The sequence below is a fragment of the Staurois parvus genome, unplaced genomic scaffold (genome assembly GCF_062004578.1).
Source record: "Staurois parvus isolate SC_StPar_1 unplaced genomic scaffold, SC_StPar_1.0 ptg000548l, whole genome shotgun sequence".
Classification (NCBI taxonomy): domain Eukaryota; kingdom Metazoa; phylum Chordata; class Amphibia; order Anura; family Ranidae; genus Staurois; species Staurois parvus.
Window position 1 is genome coordinate 2,872,800 of NW_028318344.1, and position 20,129 is coordinate 2,892,928.

General features: G+C 45.6%; 1 protein-coding gene across 2 annotated transcripts; it reads right to left on the reverse strand.

Annotated features, from left to right (window-relative positions):
* Window positions 1-1,869: 1,869 nt before the first annotated feature.
* Window positions 1,870-16,804, reverse strand: LOC149451123 (uncharacterized). 2 transcript variants are annotated; one of them, XM_089690961.1, is made up of 6 exons: window positions 16,031-16,160; window positions 14,272-14,323; window positions 11,959-12,121; window positions 7,595-7,854; window positions 6,324-6,851; window positions 1,870-2,522 (listed from the first exon to the last, which is right to left on the reverse strand). In XM_089690961.1, the coding sequence occupies exons 3-6, from the start codon at window positions 12,056-12,058 to the stop codon at window positions 1,998-2,000; spliced, it is 1,413 nt and encodes a 470-aa protein (XP_089547087.1). In that variant the 5' UTR covers window positions 12,059-12,121; window positions 14,272-14,323; window positions 16,031-16,160; the 3' UTR covers window positions 1,870-1,997. The 2 variants fall into 2 exon arrangements, with proteins under 2 accessions (XP_089547087.1, XP_089547086.1); XM_089690960.1 differs by lacking the exon at window positions 14,272-14,323 and having other exon boundaries at window positions 16,031-16,804.
* Window positions 16,805-20,129: the final 3,325 nt, after the last annotated feature.

Below are 20,129 nucleotides of genomic sequence, written 5' to 3' on the forward strand. Positions count from 1 at the left end.
TATAAACTGCTAAATACCTTTTTTCATCAGCAGCTGGAGCAGTCTTGTGACTTCTATCAGTGTCCAGCAAAGCACAGGCGGTTTCATTTTGCTCTAGGAGGATGAAGAACCCCTGACTTCTGTCAGGACAGCGCTGATTGGCCCTGTGCTGATCAAATGCACTCTCCCAAGAAAAAAAATCTCTCTAGCAATACACACCAATCTGAGCATGTGCAAAATGACTCCAGGTGACATGTTTTAACAGGAGATAAGAGGGGACAGTGGAAGGGGAGGATCAGAGAAGGTCAGGATCAAACAGCGGTTTTACACAATGCAGGGGATTAACCCCTTAGTTTCCACAGTGAGTATAACAAGCATGCTTTACTGCATATACATACTTATTTTACTGTTATGGGTTTAATAACACTTTCAGAGTGGCAAGTTACGTCTACACTGGTGGAACATGTGGCTCCTTATGGTGAAAGTTACACAAGTAGCATATGATAACTTGCTCCAAATGTGTGTTCTTAATTACTACGAGGGTTAACTTACACCATAAGTAAGCCGTTTGTTCTATTTGCATAGCAATCACCACTTATAGTAATACCTAGCATGACCGAGCTACAAAAAAAAAAATGCTGGTGTACTCCTACCTCTACCTTCTGTATCGACACAACCTTTCCATGATGCATGTTGGGATTGTTTGTAAATGCCTAGTTGATCCTGATCTTGTACTGTACTTCCAATTCAGAGTGGCAATGGAATAGCGGCCGATTCTTGTTTCTGATCTAGTTCCCATGTGGGACAATATGCTCCTCTGCCCCTCATTGGTGTGAACCGGCTCTTAAACAAAATCCAACATGTATATATCTTTTCAGCTGCCTATACCTCTGGATCTAATAAACACCATGTAGTTTTCACAAAATAACCCCTGCCTACATCAATTTAGATTGCCCGGGTTTTGACTGAAACTTCAAAAGAAAGAGTAGATTCTTTTATGGAAGGATGGCAACCTTACCTTTTATAATTAAAGTATAAGTTCACCTTATGTAAGAGATAAATAAATGCACAAGATTTTACAGACTGTAAAGCATTGCACACATGATCAATGGATCGCAGGTGCACTGTCAGGCTCCTGCAGACACCCACGGCCCCTTTTACACGGGTGTTCCATTTTTCCGGTTTCCCAATTTTTCGTTTTTCATCCATCTGTTGACAGATGAAAGACGGACAGCAATGCATCCCTATGGGCAAATTAAAGTAAACAGACGTCATCCGTTTACATCCATCACTTCTATTAAGGTCCATTTTTATGTAACCCTAACAAGTCTGTATTTTTGTTCTATTTAAATAACAGAAGCAGATGAAAAACTGATGTAAAACGGAAGATGGATAAACGGATGTGAACTAAATCCATTTTTTCTTCGCAAAAACGTGACTGAACAGATCACACCCGTGTAAAAGGAACCTATAGCTGTCTACCTGTACCTGTATATGGCCAGACAACTACTGAATTGCAGGAAGATCAATGAACTACACAAGCACTCACCAACACTGTCACAGCTCATTGAGAAGAGCAAGCCATCGTCCATGGTGGTAGACAGTACTTGTAGTTCATTCATTCAATGATATCTATCAATCAAAGGCGCAGCTCTGTGGGCGGAGCATGGCAAAGCTGTGCTGGTTTTACATTGTGACAGCAGGTGTGGGGAAAGGAACCCCTGCCCACTGTCACAGCGGGGGGTCAGGAGAAATGCAGGGACTGGAGCACAGTAACATTTCATCTTATATACAGGTGTAACATGTTACAAAAGGTGAACCTGTCCTTTGAGTTGAAGGTTTTTTCTTTGTCATAAGCAGACCAAAAGAAAAAAAGAGGATTGTCCACTATACTGAGAATAGGGATCTATTCAGACCATCTTTATGTAATTTGGAACTGGAATATTTTAGTGCAAAATTATAAAACCGGACCCAAGCAAAACATTATCTGTTCAGCTGTTTATATCCCATAGTCAATTTTAGGATAATCCCATGGGATCGTGTAGCAAGCAAGCCAAGTAGCAACAGATTATCCAGGCTCGATCCACCTGTGCTTCCATATTCTGCGGGTATACACACTTTAAAAATCGGAAGTTTAATGCTTTGTCTATGAGGCTCAGCAGACTGAGAACCTGTCTGCTCATTTCCTGCTGCTGGTGGGTCAGCTGGACTGGAGAATTTTGCATAAAATTTGGAAAGTGCAACAGTGGGCTAATTCCACCAACTATTTCTTCAAGTGGTTGTCCATCCATAACCTTGGTAGCTATTCCAAATGGTAAGCTAGATGAAAACGTGATGAATCCATTGGAAGAAGCAATGGCGTAACCTCGCCTTAAATAATGGTTTCTGGAGGGGTGTGTAGAAGATGGCTTAGTGCGGTCCTTGGCCTGGACTTCAAAGAACAGATCTGTACAGTCCATAACAGTACAGTTGAGTCCTTGATACTGTACTGTTCTCTTGGGTTCAAAGAGCTCTAGGTATCTGGCACTGTATAGGATGGGTATCTAGAAGGGGGAATAAACAATTGTGAACAAATTGCAGATATACAATAAACCAATCATCAGCTGTCTAGTCCATAGTTTTTATAAACATGCAAATCACAAGAACAATTGAAAATGTGAGTCCTCATTCATACGGTAAGGGAAAAGGAAGGGCGTCAGGGATGAAGTGGGAGTTTGATGAAACAACATTGGCATCTTCATACAATAATGCGAACATTTAAAAAAAATCCCATCAACCAGAATTCAGTATAAATTTTGCCATATTTGTGAAAGCTGAATTCCAGCTGACACACTGCCATATTAAAGTTACCTTGCAGTGAGAATAATATGTAGACTGCAGTTGCTCACCTCTCCTTGGAAAAGGCTAGTTATCTGGCTGTCACGTATAATACAAGCAGTGTTCTGATTTCACTGGCAGAGTGCTCATTTTGGGTCATTGACTCAAATGATTGAAGCCAGAGACAGCCAGGCAAGTAGGAGTTTCAAAAGAAGGTCCTCCGTAGTAACTTAGGTTTCTCAGTATAGGTATAAATAATATAAACCTTTTTTGGCCTCTTATTTTATTTACTGTATTAGTTATTTTCACAGTTATAGGTTTTGAAACTTCTAATTTAAAGTGGGATTTTAACATATGACTGGGCCTTCTGGGAAGGGCTAAGCTATCAAATGTGTGTAAATTTCAGTTTGAGCTACTGTGTTCTGTAACAATATAAACAGGAGCCAGGCGCTGTGTAGTTTTGTAATTATGTAAAACACCTTATATAGAGGTGTGCCTTCAATGACAATTTATATGATAAACCACCAGCCTGTGGCTTTAAGAAGCCAGGTTCCAAGATGGATGGCACGTCCGCTCAGAGGGAAGCAGTGGAGAGTTGAATGCCTGTCAATGCAGGGACCACGTGTATCCGGCGTCCCGGGTGACGTCACTCTCCACATCGCAGTGACGTCACCAGGGATGCCGGATACACGTGGTCCCTGTGTTTTTACCATGTCAGCAATGAGTTTTCCCCACTAATCATAGTTGACATTTACCATTCACTTATTTTCTTTGGGACACATCTGTGCACTTTTATCCAGAATGTGTCCTGTAACAGGCTTTTTTTTTTTTCAACAGGGTGTAAAGAGTTTGATAAAAATATGTGAAAAGGAAATTGAGGAGCTAATCACTGTGTGGCTTTGCCTTTCACTGTCTGCAGTCTTTATACAGGCTGTGGCAGATCTGTGACCACCTGGGCTCAGAAGAAGTATATTAAATAATGCTAGCCTGACATCTAGTGGCAAATTAAAGTACTGTGTGGGAAATCTCTGGACCAAACATGAATATGGCAGCCAACACTGGGTCTCTTATTTTGTGTTTTAATGGGCTATTTACCTGTTTTTAGCAAAAGTCCTGATTTAGGCTAGGTTCCCATATATACGGCTGTGCGAACTGTGGTTTGTGCAGGCACAGGAAGCCATTCATTTGAATGAGCTACCATGGCTCATGAAACGCAGGGAAAAGGTCCCTGAACCATTTTTGAAAGAAAAAAAAAAAAAACGCAGCCCACATAGGAACTAGGAAGTACAGTATAATTCCCAGCGTGGTTGCAATTTTCAGTGCATCTCCTGCTTTTCACCATGCAGGTGGTTGCGGCTGCGGGAACAGGTGCGGGTTCTAGCCTCTCGCACCAATTTATTTAAAACTACAAAATTGGCTTTAGATACATTTTAGGATGATTATGAATATGAAGAAATAATGGGTGGCAGACAGCAGCACAGTTTAAAATATGGCAGCAGATTTTCCTGCTGTTGGGTAACGATCCCTTTTATACAAATACTGGAACAAGTGACATGTAAATGGAGTAAAGTGCATTGAACATATTTATAACCCTTAGTCCCCATGCACATTGGACGTTTTGTCAACGGTGGCAATGTTAGCTGTGTAAAGTCACGTTAAAAACGTGAGTTTTTCAGCTTTTTTTTTAGCATTTTTGCATTAGCGTTTAGCGTGTTTACCCGCGTTTGCTTTTTTGCAGGGGTTTTTTGTCAAAAAAAGTCAGAAAACACCGGTTTACCGTGTTTTTCATCGTTAGAGTGTTTTTACAGCTAAAAAACTCCTCTAGAAACCCACTAGTCCTGGGTTTTTTTTCCAGCCAAAAAACGTCCCAGCCAATTGATTACAGTCTATGTGTGCATGGACACATAGGATAACATGCAGGGGGGTTTACTAGATGTAGAAAAAAATGGCAAAAGACAAAAACAGCCGCTGTGAAAACGCCCAGTGTGCATGAGGACTTGTATAGTTGCACTGAACTAGAGTTCTTATGCAGGTAAATTCAAATTAGATAATACCTTACTACAGCCTGCAGGTGGTGCTTGATCCGTAAGAACAGTTTTAATGGAGAAAACAGAAATGAATGCTAGTAAGGACTTGATATAATCTTTAAAGTGACCTGTCAAGAAGGCCGTACAGGGGCTTAAATATTTTTAGACCACAAACTGGGAACAAACATGTTGTAAATGGGTATAAGGAAAGTGTCATATTACTATACAAAGACAATCTACTTTTCTTGTTTAAATGACTAGAATTGGAGACAATCCAACAGCATAACAGCCAGGGAACAAATATTCTCCAAAGGACAATTCAGCAATGGCAGCCTCCATAATTCTTTAATGAGTCCCTTTAAGATGTACGTTTAGCAAAACCTGATCAGAGGACTTATTAAAATTCATGTTCAGCTAAAACATTTAAACTTTTTATACTACGCTTTGAACACAGTGGGGAAGGGTTGGAAATCCTGTTACTGTTATCTAAGGCAAAAACATTAATTTCCCCGGCGCCAACGTGTGTATATATATATATATATATATATATATATATCATACACACACACATACATGCATACACACACATACATATATATATATATACATACACACTCACTCACACTTTTTTAATTATGTAGGGAAGGCTAGAACCCCTGATAGATTTTCATTGCTGTCTGTGTACCTGTTGCAGACAGGGGCAGACTGACCATTTGGAAACTTGGGCACTGCCCGAGGGCCCGGGGTCAGTAGGGGGCCCCATGAGTTGCCTCTGGTACCTTTTTCATAGGCTTTTTTGAGTTTGGGCAAGGACACAGGGGCCCCATGATCCCCTATTGCCCGGGGACCCCATGAGTTGTCAGTCCGCCCCTGGTTGCAGATATCTCCTTCTTGTCTGGAAAAACCTATGTCAGAACCTCGGATAGCAGTAAAAGCCAGACAGGGATTCTAACCACTCTCCACTCTACATAAAAAGGTTCTGGCTAGACATACATATTAAGATCTTCATGGCAAATCAGGTTGGCCAGATCTTCTTAGTTTTGTTGCTGAGCATCAATATCTGTACAAAATTGGGTAATCTACAGTAATGTTTATGTTTACCTAATTTTACTGATCCTCCCTTCTGAAAGTCACAAAAGACAGCTGGCCTCCTGTCAAAAGAGACAGTTGGCCTCCTGATGAGGCAAAGAAGATGGTGGCGTAGGACACAGCGTATGGTGTAGAAGGGACCCCTTTACATTGGATGTTAGTGAAAATCAATTCACCATTGCTCTCAGCTCAATGAACCCCTAGCAACCACTGGAGGAACCCTAAGATTCCACAAACCCTGGTTGAGAAAGATTGATGTAGAGTAAAGACAAATACTTTGGATTTATTACATGAAATATTCACAGCCAATAACACAATAGACAATAAAAGCAGCTGTTCCAATTCACTAACTTGTCTGAAACAATGAATAAACCCCATTGTAGATAAAAAGGTCACTTTTCAGGATATTACCTGAGTAAGCCTTGCATGTAGAAGATCTGTCCAATTCAGCCAGTAACGGGAGACAGTGGACTCTGATATTCTGAATCGAAAGGATAAATCCTGAAGCAACAAACCCAAACGAAGCCTTGTGAGGACAAGCAGGAGCTGGTCTTCTAAACTCAGAGCACTTTGAGGTCCAACCTCAGACCTTTTACGGATTTTGCCAGAGCACAGTTTTTGATCTGCAGTCAGAAAGTTGAGGAAGTCTGTGAGATGCTCATAGCTGTCAAAGCCTGTATAGAAACGTACCCACTTGCCATCACTTTTGATGCTGTTCATACAGAATCCGCCATCATTCCTGCTGTTCTCCTGGTGCTTTACCTGCTGGCCCAAGTACAGAACTGTCCCAGAACTTCTCTCAAGTTGTTCTTCTAAATCTTTGTTTTTCTTCTCCAGAATCTCATTTTCACAGCGCAAATTTCTTATCTCTGATTCCAGCTGGGAAATTTGCTGACCCATGTCAGTCATCAACATCCATCTCTCATTCTCCCACTGCTCCTTTAATTGGGAATAAAAGTAGAAAACAGGGTAAATAAAGCCTTTAATTAGATGTTGTGGCATGCAGCCCATTGAATTCTATTAGGGTGCCGCGGCCGTACGGACACAGCTGTTCATTTTAATGTTACAGGTGGGCGAGTGGCCTAAAATGCACACTGTCTGCGTTCAGGGCTGCTCACACGCACTTGCATCCCTGTCACATTGGGAAGAGCAGCTGTGTCCATGCAGCCACTGCATCCAAATAGACTTCAATGGGCTGCATGCCACAACACGTAGAAGCTAGAGAAACTGGAAAAACATCCTGTTCACAGCATTGGAGCCTCACTGTCTGTGTGAATGAGGCCAAAGGATGGATGCATGATACACAAACTCATATTGCTTAAGTCTGGATTTAATGCCATAAATGTACACTGTCAAGACATCTATGGCACCTAGCTTGTCATGGGGAAACCAATATGATTGACAAAAAAAATCCAAAACAACTGTTAGTCAACAACTGCTGGGGTAAGAATTGTGACAAATAGTTTACTGGGGAATGTTTATTTTATTGTGCTCAATGTGTTAAGCTTGAAAGAAATGGTGAATGTCTAATACTACTTTAAGCACAGGTGAGTTGCAATATATGACATTTTAGTTCTTAAGGTTGAATATGCATTAATTTGAATTTTTTTTGTTTTTTAAAGTAGGGTGAAAAGGGCCTTTTGCCAACAGTGATTAATGGCAGTATGATATATGCACAGTACCTGCAGAGTATGGCATTGAATCTCTTTGCTGTTGAGTGCTTCTTGCAGTGAGAGGAGACGTTGGCTCTGCTGATGAGATACCTTCTTTAGCTCTTTCACCATCTTTTTCAGGAGCTCAGGATCATCCGGCACACAATATTCTCCATGGTCATGTATAATGTACTCATTCACTGCACTTGGGTCTTGGAATATTGTTTCACTTGCTTTCTCCATCATCTCTGCTGCCAAAACCAAGTCTCCAATGCTGGACTGAACTTCCACTGAGGAAAGGAAAGAGAAAAACAAAACAAAAACATGAGTATGTAAAACAATAACCACAAACATCAAGTATTTAAACAGAATTTTAGGAATAGGTTTTACATCACGAAGTGGTGACCCTTAAAGTGAGGGTAAGCCCAAAATGTCGAGTTGTCACCAGACTAGAAATAGAGAAATCTTCCATTGAGACACTTCTTCCCATGACAACTGTCTAAGGGGAGGATTTCCCCATATTGGAAAGATACTCTCTCATTTCCTGGAGAGCATCTAGGATATGAAGTGAAGGGAAATCTGCCAATGAGGCACAGATGGCAAAGAAAAAAAGATAACCAATGACTATAGCAGAAGACCAGGTACAGGTCTGGCCAGGAGGATTGTGAAAGGTAATAATTTATACCAAATTTACAGGAATCATCAAGGGCCATCAGAATACATTGGATACGTGAAGGAAGAGGCTTTGGGTGGACCATCAGAATACAATGACTATTCCAAGAAAGATGGGTGGGCCATCAGTAAAGTCTTCATCAGTTGTGGCTGGGGGCAACAAGACAGGCACATCAAAGGCTCAGTCCACGAATATGAATGAGTTAATTTTACTGCACACTGAAGTTCATACTAACATAACTTGTGCGGTAATCATGGTAAATGTGTTTCAATATAGTATGCTCAATTTAGATTACTACCACACCATGATAAGAACCCTTATTTTATGTTATTTTAGGTGATGTATTTTCAGCCCAAAAGAGATTTGAAAATTACAGTCACATGGCTAAAATATAGAACCTTGTGCCACAGCTTTGTGAATTGAGCCATTTGACCATTCAAATAGCATCAACAGCATTATAATAGCATTGGTGATAAAACACCATTGCTTACAGAGCAGACAAAGTAAAGCCTGGTATGAATTAGGCCTTCTGAGATAGAAGCTGTATCAGAAAATAACATCCAAAAAAAAAACAACTTTATGAATTGAGCCTCAAGTTGTAAGCTCCACAACTGAAAACACTTCAGACATTTTAAGTTGGTTTTCACTTCATGTTTTGTCATTCTAAATTCTATATCATTTTAAAACTGAGTGGTGTACCGCTGTAGTTTAAAATCTGTTGAATTGCTCTGACCATGCGATCAAATTTGCAAAGTGTATGGCCTGAGATTAGTCCTTATTATGGCCAGACATAAGTCCTTGAAGTTTGCTCCACAAATAGAGGCAACTCCAAAGGTACCGGAAAAGCATCACATTATAGGATACTGTATGCACGTGACAGCAAAGACTAGGGTGTCTGTGAATCAAATCTAGGGTACAAACACAAATGTCTGTAGGCACATGGGAGGTCTAGCAAAACACTCCTGGCATTTTTGCTTGACTGAGGCGCCGCAGGCAACCCATACAGCTGGCCATATAAGTTTATGGCTGTGCGCACGTGTACTTGTGTAAACACAATGCTCTTTTGTATTGGCTTTTACCCGTGTATAATGTATTTCTTGAATGCAAAACCTCCATGTTTGGTAAATACATGTAGCACCATCCTAGATAGGTGCTAGGCTAGGAAGATTTAGTCTTTGGCTCCACTGTAATCATTTGAGCTGCCTATAATTATTTTGGGCTATTCTGGTGCCTCACTGGTTGCAGGTTTGGAAAAGGCCTGGAACAGAGGGGTTCTTGTCCAGGAGGTGGAGATCCCAGCCCGAAGGGATGGTTCCCTTCTGGGCAGTCCGGCTGTGCTTTCTACTGCTCACTGAGGTCCCAGCTGGGGGGGGGGGGGGCTCTGTTCTGCTGAAGTCTGCTGGAGATGACTGAGGGACTTCTTTTTGGGGTCTGGTTCAGTGGAAGCATCTGGAAGATATTGGAAGGAGGCATCCAATCATCCAAGGTCATTAGTGAATACAGAACGGTGTGAAAGATCCCATTGACTGTATGCAGCGGCTATCCCTCTGGCATTAGAGTCAGCACTTACTGACATTGCTGACAAGTGGACATTGTTCATGGTGTCCCTGTGTAACTCAGCCCATTATTTGCTGCTGCAAAGGACTGTGCTCGGAATATTGTGGAGGAAGGTTGGTGTCCTCAAGTTACTACTTAATGTTGCTGGAGTATCCCACAGTTACAATGCACCAAGATCAAGTTTATAAATCATCAGAAAAAGCATACCCCTAGACCATGGTTTATCAACCACGGTTCCATGGAACCCTAGAGTGTTTCCAGAGGTTGTTAGGGGTTCCTTGAGCATTGAGCAATTTCTGCCTAACAGATAAATTCCCACTGAAACCTTTGATCTTTTTATCTATCTGTAAGGGGATAATTGCTCCCAGTGACCACAAGTGTATGGAGCAGTCTTCCCACTGACCATCACACTAATGTATGATGAGTTCTAGATATGATAATTTTTACCCGGGGATCCCAGAGACTGGAAAGTTATTTCAAGGTTTCCTCTGTGTTGAAAAGGTTGAGAAAGGCTGTCCTAAACTGATCATTTAACCAGAACAGTGACTTTGACAGAATGCCTGGCTGCTAGTACTCCTGCAGGTAAAGAACCTTGGAACCATGCACAAGTCTACAAGTACAAGCGCATATAGCCATGGCTGTATGCATCACTTGCGGCTCTCCGGATGTGGAAAAATGGCCGGAGTTTCATGCTAGAGCTCTCTTACGCCTGCAAACATCCATGTCCAACGACCTGCTAACCGCCAAAGCTAATGGCCGCTATTCAGTGCTCCTACTCCTTGACCTCTCTGCGGCCTTCGACACAGTCGACCACCCCCTCCTCCTCAAAAAACTACACTCCCTCGGCCTCAGAGATTCTGCTCTCTCCTGGCTCTCATCCTACCTGTCACAACGCTCTTTCAGCGTTACCTATAATGCTACCACCTCCCCCTCACTCCCCCTCTCTGTTGGGGTCCCTCAAGGCTCTGTCCTCGGGCCCATTCTCTTCTCCATCTACACCTCCTCCCTTGGCCAACTCATACACTCTCACGGCTTCAACTACCACCTCTATGCCGACGACACACAAATCTATCTCTCAACCCCCCACCTCACCCCCTCGGTCTCCGCCCGAATCACCCACCTACTGAGCGACATATCAGACTGGATGTCGCTCCACTTCCTTAAACTGAACCTCTCCAAAACCGAGTTTCTTGTCTTCCCCCCAGCCCGGACACCACCCCCCATTGACTTCTCCGTCACATCCAACAACGCCACCATCAAACCCGCCCCGCAGGCCAGAGTACTGGGTGTCATTCTGGACTCCAACCTATCCTTCCAGCCCCAAGTCCAATCTTTAACAAACTCGTGCAGACTCCACCTCCACAACATCGCCAAAATACGCACGTTCCTAACCCCAGAAACCACTAAACAGCTCATCCACTCCCTCATCATATCACGACTCGACTACTGCAACTTCCTCCTCACTGGCCTGCCTCGCCGCTGGCTATCCCCGCTTCAGTCGATCCTGAATACGGCTGCCAGACTCATTTACCTTTCCAACCGCTCCATTTCCACCACCCCCCTCTGCCAATCCCTCCACTGGCTTCCGATTGCGCAACGGATCAGATTCAAAATCCTAACACTGACGTACAAAGCTGTCCACCATACTGCCCCGAACTACATCACTGACCTAATATCCAAGTACCACCCAGCACGCACACTCCGCTCCTCACAAGACCTCCTTCTCTCTAGTTCCCTGGTCTCCTCCTCAAATGCCCGCCTCCAGGACTTCTCCAGGGTGTCACCCATCCTCTGGAACTCCCTACCCCAACCCATCAGATTATCACCTTCTCTCCTCTCCTTTAGGCGCACCCTGAAAACCCATCTCTTCAAGGAAGCCTACCCCACCCCCTGCTAACTTGCCAACCTCCTCCACTCTTCCTACCACTCCATCCCCCACAGCTATCTCCTCCTGTGCCACCATCCCCTCCCTCCTAGATTGTAAGCTTGAAGGAGCAGGGCCCTTGATCCCCTCATGTTTTGCATTGTATTGTATTGTTCTGTCACATGTTCTGTCCCCCTTTGTAATGTACAGCGCTGAGCGAACTATTGGAGCTTTATAAATACTGTATAATAATAATAATAATAATGTGCATGTATCCTTTTACATAAGTCTGGTTCATACCTGCCTCTTTTGACATCTGCGGAGAATAACTTTGTGCTCTTTTTCTAATGCTTTTTCCATCCTTTCTTCTCCGGTTTAGCTTTCTCTTGGAAATGCACATGTCTTCTGCAACTTCTTGTTCCGTGACATAATCAAGAGGACTAATGTTTGAGAGCTCCGTATCCTGATTGTAAGGAAGAAAACATGTATGTATACAGTTCTATAAATCAGGCACTGTAAATATATATTGACAAAAAATACAAGTAAAAAATTAGGGAGCTGAAAGCAAACCTCTTTAAAATAAGAAAATGACCAATCCAGCCCAGCCTCATGTACTAGGCCCCCTACAGTGCCTGGATTTACTTTTTCCACCATTCATGCTCTACTCAGACACTCACTGCTGCTCTAATAAAAGCATTGTATGGAGGAGCATCTGACCTGCCACCGGCCTCCCTGCAATGCAGCACTTGAGAGTGTAAAGTGAGATAGGTTCATTTTAATGAGCTGCCATACACTCCACAGATGCGGAAAAGACGCTTATGCACCTTTTCAAACTTCACTTGTCCATGCTTTTAGTACCATTCACTCTTGCATGCAAAAGAAACCCTTCTTACTTGACTTGGTGCCTTTTGGTGCCATTACGAATGAATGTCACTTCAAGCATGATAAGTGTTTTTTTTTTTGTGTGATTTTGCAAGATTTGTCACTAGTGTCAATAAGGTATGAGAGGGGCTACTGACAGTGTGCTTACAATGGTCAACTTTTATTCATATTGTTTGAAGCTGAATTCCAGGGAAAGTAAAAATTCTCCCATGCTGTGGAGCTGACCCTACGCTGCAAGGCCTTAATGCTCATTTGGGTCTAGGGGACCAGAAAAAGGGTTTTATTTACCCACTCCTGCAGACTTCCTCCAGGCTGTAAGACCTATACCTGCTGCCTCTTCTCTCCTATGCTCTGGTGGTTGTAGGTCCTTTGGTATCTTCAGGTCTAATGCAGAGCCCTTAACCCTGGATGGGAGGATCCAAGGGACAATCCACTGCTAGAGCATAAGGGAGTAGAGGAGAGTGCCAGCTTCCAGGAGAGCAGGCGTTCAGGTAAGTCAAACTGCTTTTTGAAGCTCCTTAGACCTAAATGGCATGTAACCCTTGCAGTGTGGGGCCAGCCCTACTGCAAGGGAGCATTTGTCTTTTCCCAGGAGATGAGGTTTAAATCTTTTCATCCAAAAGGGAAAAAAAAAAAAAACACCATAGGTTCCCATAACTGCTTAAAGCGGAGTTCCACTCAAGAGTGGAAGCTCCATTTGCTTGCCTCCTCCCCCTCCACTGCCATATTTGACACCTTTTGGAGGGGGGGGGGGGGTTAGCGGTTACCGGGTTTTCACAGGTACCCGCTCCCATTTACAGCTCAGTTCCCCACGGAGCAGTGTGCAGGACGTTTGGCCCCCTCCTTCCTACTGCAGTCTCCTGGGAACCTGGAACAGGTTCCAGAAGACTGCCGGACCAATCAGGAAGCGCAGCGTAATTCGCGCATGTGCAGTGGGCACCTGGCTGTAGAGCTGCAAGCTCTCACAGCCTGGTGCCCACAGTTGAGATGCTGGTGCTGTGGAGAGAAGAGAAGGGACGGCGTGGGTGAGAACATCGCTGGACCCTGGGACAGGTAAGTGTGTGTTTATTAAAAGTCAGCAGCTACAGTGTTTGTAGCTGCTGACTTCAATAAACACAAAAATGGCTGGAGTCAAAATTTAATAAGCTCTTCACGCCAGCGGTATGCATATATGTAGCCTCTTGGCGGTAGGGCCTTAATGCCAAGAGGACGCATATATGCAACCACAATGTAAACACAGCTGTGCCGAGAGTGCGCTCCTGGCACAGTTACTGGCAGCTAACGGAAAGCTCCCAATCTCTACTTGCGATTTGGTGCTTTCTGTTCATGTGACCTGTGACAGCCAATCACGGCAGTCACATCATCAAAAATCCTGCCCCACCTTCCAGCATCAGAAATCTCTTAAAGGGTCAGGAGGCGAAGGAACTAAGGGGTTAAATTTCATCAAAATCTATATGTAACCTCTACACAGGTTGACAATGCTGCTCCTCTTATAGTACAGTGAGTGATTGTAGCCGCCCTAAAGACAGCCATACACAGAGCAAATTTCAGCTGGTTCATGAGGAACTGGCTGGAATTCGACAGTCGGTGGAGAAATTTCTGCTGAACAGCACCTGCATCCAGTCAAATGCAACAACTGTTCAGTATTTTGACAGCTAGTGGGTGTGGTTGTGTGCTCACAGATCCCCTGCTGATCGGAGGGGGTTCCGCTCCATGTGAAAGGGGTCTTACCTGAATCAGACGACATGTACAGCCAGTGTTGGTGGATGGACAGCACTGTTACCTGAATCAGATGACATGTATAGTCAGTGTCAGTGAATGGGTAGCACTGTTACCTGAAATAGTTGACATGTATGGCCAGTGTGGGTGAATGGGTAGCACTGTTATCTGAAGCAGATGACATGTATAGTCAGTGTCGGTCGATAGGTAGCACTTTTACCTGAATTAAATGACATGTACAGCCAGTGTCGATGGATGCGTAGCACTATTATGTGAATCAGCTGGAATGTTTAGAGTCAGTGGATGGGTAGTACAGTTACCTGAATAAGATGCTACGTGAACAGTGTCAATGGAGTTTGTAGCACGGTTATCTGTATCCAATGGCATGTGTACAGTCAGTTGGGGGAGATGCAGCACTGTTACCTAAATCATATGACATGTGTACAGTTAGTGTTGGTGGATGTTCAACACTGTTACCAGTATCAGATGGCATGTGTACAGTCAGTGGAGGTGTAGCACTGTTACCTGTAACAAATGACATGTACAGTCAGTGTCGGTGGAGGTGTAGCACTGTTATCCGTAACAGATGACATCTGTACCATCAGTGGAGGTGTAGCACTGTTACCTGTAACAGATGACATGTGTACAGTCAATGTCGGTGGATGGGCAGCACTGTCATCTGTAACAGATAACATGTGTACAGTCAGTGTCTGTGCAGGTGTAGTGCTGTTATCTGTAACAGATGAAATGTTCAGTCAGTGTTAGTGGAGGTGTAGCACTGCTGCCTGTAACAGATGACATATGTACAGTCGGTGTCGGTGGATGTGCAGCACTGTTATCTGTAACAGATGATGTGTACAGTCAGTGAAGGTGTAGCACTGTTACCTGTGACAGATGACATATATACAGTCAGTGTTGGTGGATGGGCAGCACTGCTATCTGTAACAGATGATGTGTAGTCAGTGAAGGTGTAGCACTGTTACCTGTGACAGATGATATGAGTGCAGACAGTGTTAGCGGAGGTGAAACACTGTTACCTGTAACAGATGACATGTGTACAGTCAGTGTCTGTGCAGGTGTAGCACTGTTATCTGTAATAGATGATGTGTTCAGTCAGTGTTAGTGGAGGTGTAGCACTGTTGCCTGTAATGGATGACATATGTATAGTCAGTGTTGGTGGATGTACAGCACTGTTATCTGAAACAGATGATGTGTACAGTCAGTGTCAGTGAAGGTGTAGCACTGTTACCTGTGACAGATGACGTGTGCAGACAGTGTTGGTGGATGGGAAGCACTGTTATCTGTAACAGATGACATGTAGAGTCAGCATCTGTGGAGGTATAACACTGTTACTTGTGACAGATGACATATGTACAGTCAGTGTCTGGGGAGGTATAGCACTGTTATCTGTAACATACGACATGTAGAGTCAGTGTCTGTGGAGGTATAACACTGTTACTTGTGACAGATGACATATGTACAGTCAGTGTCTGGGGAGGTATAGCACTGTTATCTGTAACATACGACATGTAGAGTCAGTGTCTGTGGAGGTATAACACTGTTACTTGTGACAGATGACATATGTACAGTCAGTGTCTGGGGAGGTATAGCACTGTTATCTGTAACAGACGACATCTAGAGTCAGTGTCTGTGGAGGTATAACACTGTTACTTGTGACAGATGATATATGTAAAGTCGGTGTCAGTGAATGGGCAGCGCTGTCAGCTGTATCAAAACACGTGTACAGTCAGTGTCAGTGTAGCACTGTTACCTGTATCAGATGGCAGCTGCTTTTAGGATCATTGCTGGGCTGGACTGTGTCGCTCTCTGCCGTCTCTCGCTCGGAGATCTCATTTTCACACTCAGACTCCATGTATAGACTTTGTGACACCCAGCTGTACAAATGTGACCCAGAACTAAAATATCTGTACACAATACAAAGAGAAAGACTGTACATTCACCCTGGACTACATTAAAAGGAAGTTAATTGTAGCCTCACTTTGAAAACAAGATGGCAGACGTGAACCTGCCCTATAGCTGACTGTTTGCCAGATTTAAAGATGGCGCTTTCTGTCTGATGTATGGGCAAGGAATAATAGGTGAAAGTGTGGTTTCCGGTGGTTCGTTTTACGGATGTGAAAGTTGTTGTTGGAAGGTATAAATTCTCTCAGAATACACTGGTTATGTCCTCCCACATCTCCTGAACAAATGAGAGTAGGAGCAATGGGTGAGCGCACACAGCTTGTGTCAGCCATACTCATCTAATACAAACCCTCCTCTCCCGGTGTCAGCTATGCTCCTTTAATTTAACCCCTCCTCTCCCAGTGTCAGCCATAATCCTCAAATTCACTTCTCTCACAGTGTCAGCTATGCTCCTTTAATTTAACCCCTCCTCTCCCAGTGTCAGCTATGCTCCTTTAACCCTTCCTCTCCCAGTGTCAGCCATAATCCTCAAATTCACTTCTCTCACAGTGTCAGCTATGCTCCTTTAATTTAACCCCTCCTCTCCCAGCCATACTCCTCTAATTCACCCCTCCTCTCCCAGCGTAAGCCGTACTCCTCTCATTCACCCCTCCTCTCCCAGCGTCAGCCGTACTCCTCTCATTCACCCCTCCTCTCCCAGCGTCAGCCGTACTCCTCTCATTCACCCCTCCTCTCCCAGCGTCAGCCGTACTCCTCTCATTCACCCCTCCTCTCCCAGCGTCAGCCGTACTCCTCTCATTCACCCCTCCTCTCCCAGCGTCAGCCGTTCTCCTCTAATTCACCCCTCCTCTCCCAGCGTCAGCCGTACTCCTCTAATTCACCCCTCCTCTCCCAGCGTCAGCCGTTCTCCTCTAATTCACCCCTCCTCTCATAGCATCAGCCGTACTCCTTTAATACACCCCTCCTCTCCCAGCGTCAACCATACTCCTCTAATTCACCCCTCCTCTCCCAGTGTCAGCCATAATCCTCAAATTCACTTCTCCTCTCCCAGTGTCAGCTATGCTTCTTTAATTTAACCCCTCCTCTCCCAGTGTCAGCCATACTCCTCTAATTCACCCCTCCTCTCCCAGTGTCAGCCATACTCCTCTAATTCACCCCTCCTCTCCCAGCGTCAACCGTACTCATCTAATACAACCCTTTCTCTCCCAGTGTCAGCTATGCTCCTATAATTTAACCCCTCCTCTCCCAGCGTCAGCCCTACTCCTCTAATTCACCTCTCTCCCAGCTTCAGTCGTACTCCTCTAATACACCCCTCCTCTCCCAGCGTCAGCCATACTCCTCTCATTCACCCCTCCTCTCCCAGCGTCAACCGTACTCCTCTCATTCACCCCTCCTCTCCCAGCGTCAGCCCTACTCCTCTAATTCACCTCTCTCCCAGCTTCAGTCGTACTCCTCTAATACACCCCTCCTCTCCCAGCGTCAGCCGTACTCCTCTAATTCACCCCTCCTCTCCCATCGTCAGCCATACTCCTCTAGTTCACCCCTCCTCTCCCAGCGTCAGCCATACTCCTCTCATTCACCCCTCCTCTCCCAGCGTCAGCCGTACTCCTCTAATACACCCCTCCTCTCCCAGCGTCAGCCGTACTCCTCTAATACACCCCTCCTCTCCCAGCGTCAGCCGTACTCCTCTAATTCACCCCTCCTCTCCCAGCGTCAGCCGTTCTCCTCTAATTCACCCCTCCTCTCATAGCATCAGCCGTACTCCTTTAATACACCCCTCCTCTCCCAGCGTCAGTCGTACTCCTCTCATTCACCCCTCCTCTCCCAGCGTCAACCATACTCCTCTAATTCACCCCTCCTCTCCCAGTGTCAGCCATAATCCTCAAATTCACTTCTCCTCTCCCAGTGTCAGCTATGCTTCTTTAATTTAACCCCTCCTCTCCCAGTGTCAGCCATACTCCTCTAATTCACCCCTCCTCTCCCAGTGTCAGCCATACTCCTCTAATTCACCCCTCCTCTCCCAGCGTCAACCGTACTTATCTAATACAACCCTTTCTCTCCCAGTGTCAGCTATGCTCCTATAATTTAACCCCTCCTCTCCCAGCGTCAGCCGTACTCCTCTCATTCACCCCTCCTCTCCCAGCGTCAACCGTACTCCTCTCATTCACCCCTCCTCTCCCAGCGTCAGCCCTACTCCTCTAATTCACCTCTCTCCCAGCTTCAGTCGTACTCCTCTAATACACCCCTCCTCTCCCAGCGTCAGCCATACTCCTCTCATTCACCCCTCCTCTCCCAGCGTCAACCGTACTCCTCTCATTCACCCCTCCTCTCCCAGCGTCAACCGTACTCCTCTCATTCACCTCTCTCCCAGCTTCAGTCGTACTCCTCTAATACACCCCTCCTCTCCCAGCGTCAGCCGTACTCCTCTAATTCACCCCTCCTCTCCCATCGTCAGCCATACTCCTCTAATTCACCCCTCCTCTCCCAGCGTCAGCCATACTCCTCTCATTCATCCCTCCTCTCCCAGCGTCAGCCGTACTCCTCTAATTCACCCCTCCTCTCCCAGCGTCAGCCGTACTCCTCTAATACACCCCTCCTCTCCCAGCGTCAGCCGTACTCCTCTAATTCACCCCTCCTCTCCCAGCGTCAGCCGTACTCCTCTAATACACCCCTCCTCTCCCAGCGTCAGCTGTGCTCCTCTAATACACCCCTCCTCTCCCAGCGTCAGCCGTACTCCTCTAATTCACCCCTTTTCTCCCAGCGTCATCCGTACTCCTCTAATTCACCTCTCCTCTCCCAGCGTCAGCCGTACTCCTCTAATACACCCCTCCTCTCCCAGTGTCAGTCGTACTCCTCTAATACACCCCTCCTCTCCCAGCGTCAGCCCTACTCCTCTAATTCACCTCTCTCCCAGCTTCAGTCGTACTCCTCTAATACACCCCTCCTCTCCCAGCGTCAGCCGTACTGCTCTAATTCACCCCTCCTCTCCCATCGTCAGCCATACTCCTCTAGTTCACCCCTCCTCTCCCAGCGTCAGCCATACTCCTCTCATTCACCCCTCCTCTCCCAGCGTCAGCCGTACTCCTCTAATACACCCCTCCTCTCCCAGCGTCAGCCGTACTCCTCTAATACACCCCTCCTCTCCCAGCGTCAGCCGTACTCCTCTAATTCACCCCTCCTCTCCCAGCGTCAGCCGTTCTCCTCTAATTCACCCCTCCTCTCATAGCATCAGCCGTACTCCTTTAATACACCCCTCCTCTCCCAGCGTCAGCCGTACTCCTCTCATTCACCCCTCCTCTCCCAGCGTCAACCATACTCCTCTAATTCACCCCTCCTCTCCCAGTGTCAGCCATAATCCTCAAATTCACTTCTCCTCTCCCAGTGTCAGCTATGCTTCTTTAATTTAACCCCTCCTCTCCCAGTGTCAGCCATACTCCTCTAATTCACCCCTCCTCTCCCAGTGTCAGCCATACTCCTCTAATTCACCCCTCCTCTCCCAGCGTCAACCGTACTCATCTAATACAACCCTTTCTCTCCCAGTGTCAGCTATGCTCCTATAATTTAACCCCTCCTCTCCCAGCGTCAGCCCTACGCCTCTAATACACCCCTCCTCTCCCAGCGTCAGCCATACTCCTCTCATTCACCCCTCCTCTCCCAGCGTCAACCGTACTCCTCTAATACACCCCTCCTCTCCCAGCGTCAGCCCTACTCCTCTAATTCACCTCTCTCCCAGCTTCAGTCGTACTCCTCTAATACACCCCTCCTCTCCCAGCGTCAGCCGTACTCCTCTAATTCACCCCTCCTCTCCCATCGTCAGCCATACTCCTCTAGTTCACCCCTCCTCTCCCAGCGTCAGCCATACTCCTCTCATTCACCCCTCCTCTCCCAGCGTCAGCCGTACTCCTCTAATACACCCCTCCTCTCCCAGCGTCAGCCGTACTCCTCTA

Coding starts and splice junctions, on each gene's coding strand:
- LOC149451123 (XM_089690960.1), bottom strand. CDS start 16,216: ATGTACAGTCTTTCTCTTTGTATTGTGTACAGATATTTTAGTTCTGGG. Junction 12,122..16,030: donor GCAGCTGCCATCTGATACAG/GTAACAGTGCTA, acceptor CCTTACAATCAG/GATACGGAGCTCTCAAACAT. Junction 6,852..7,594: donor TTCAATGCCATACTCTGCAG/GTACTGTGCATA, acceptor TCCCAATTAAAG/GAGCAGTGGGAGAATGAGAG.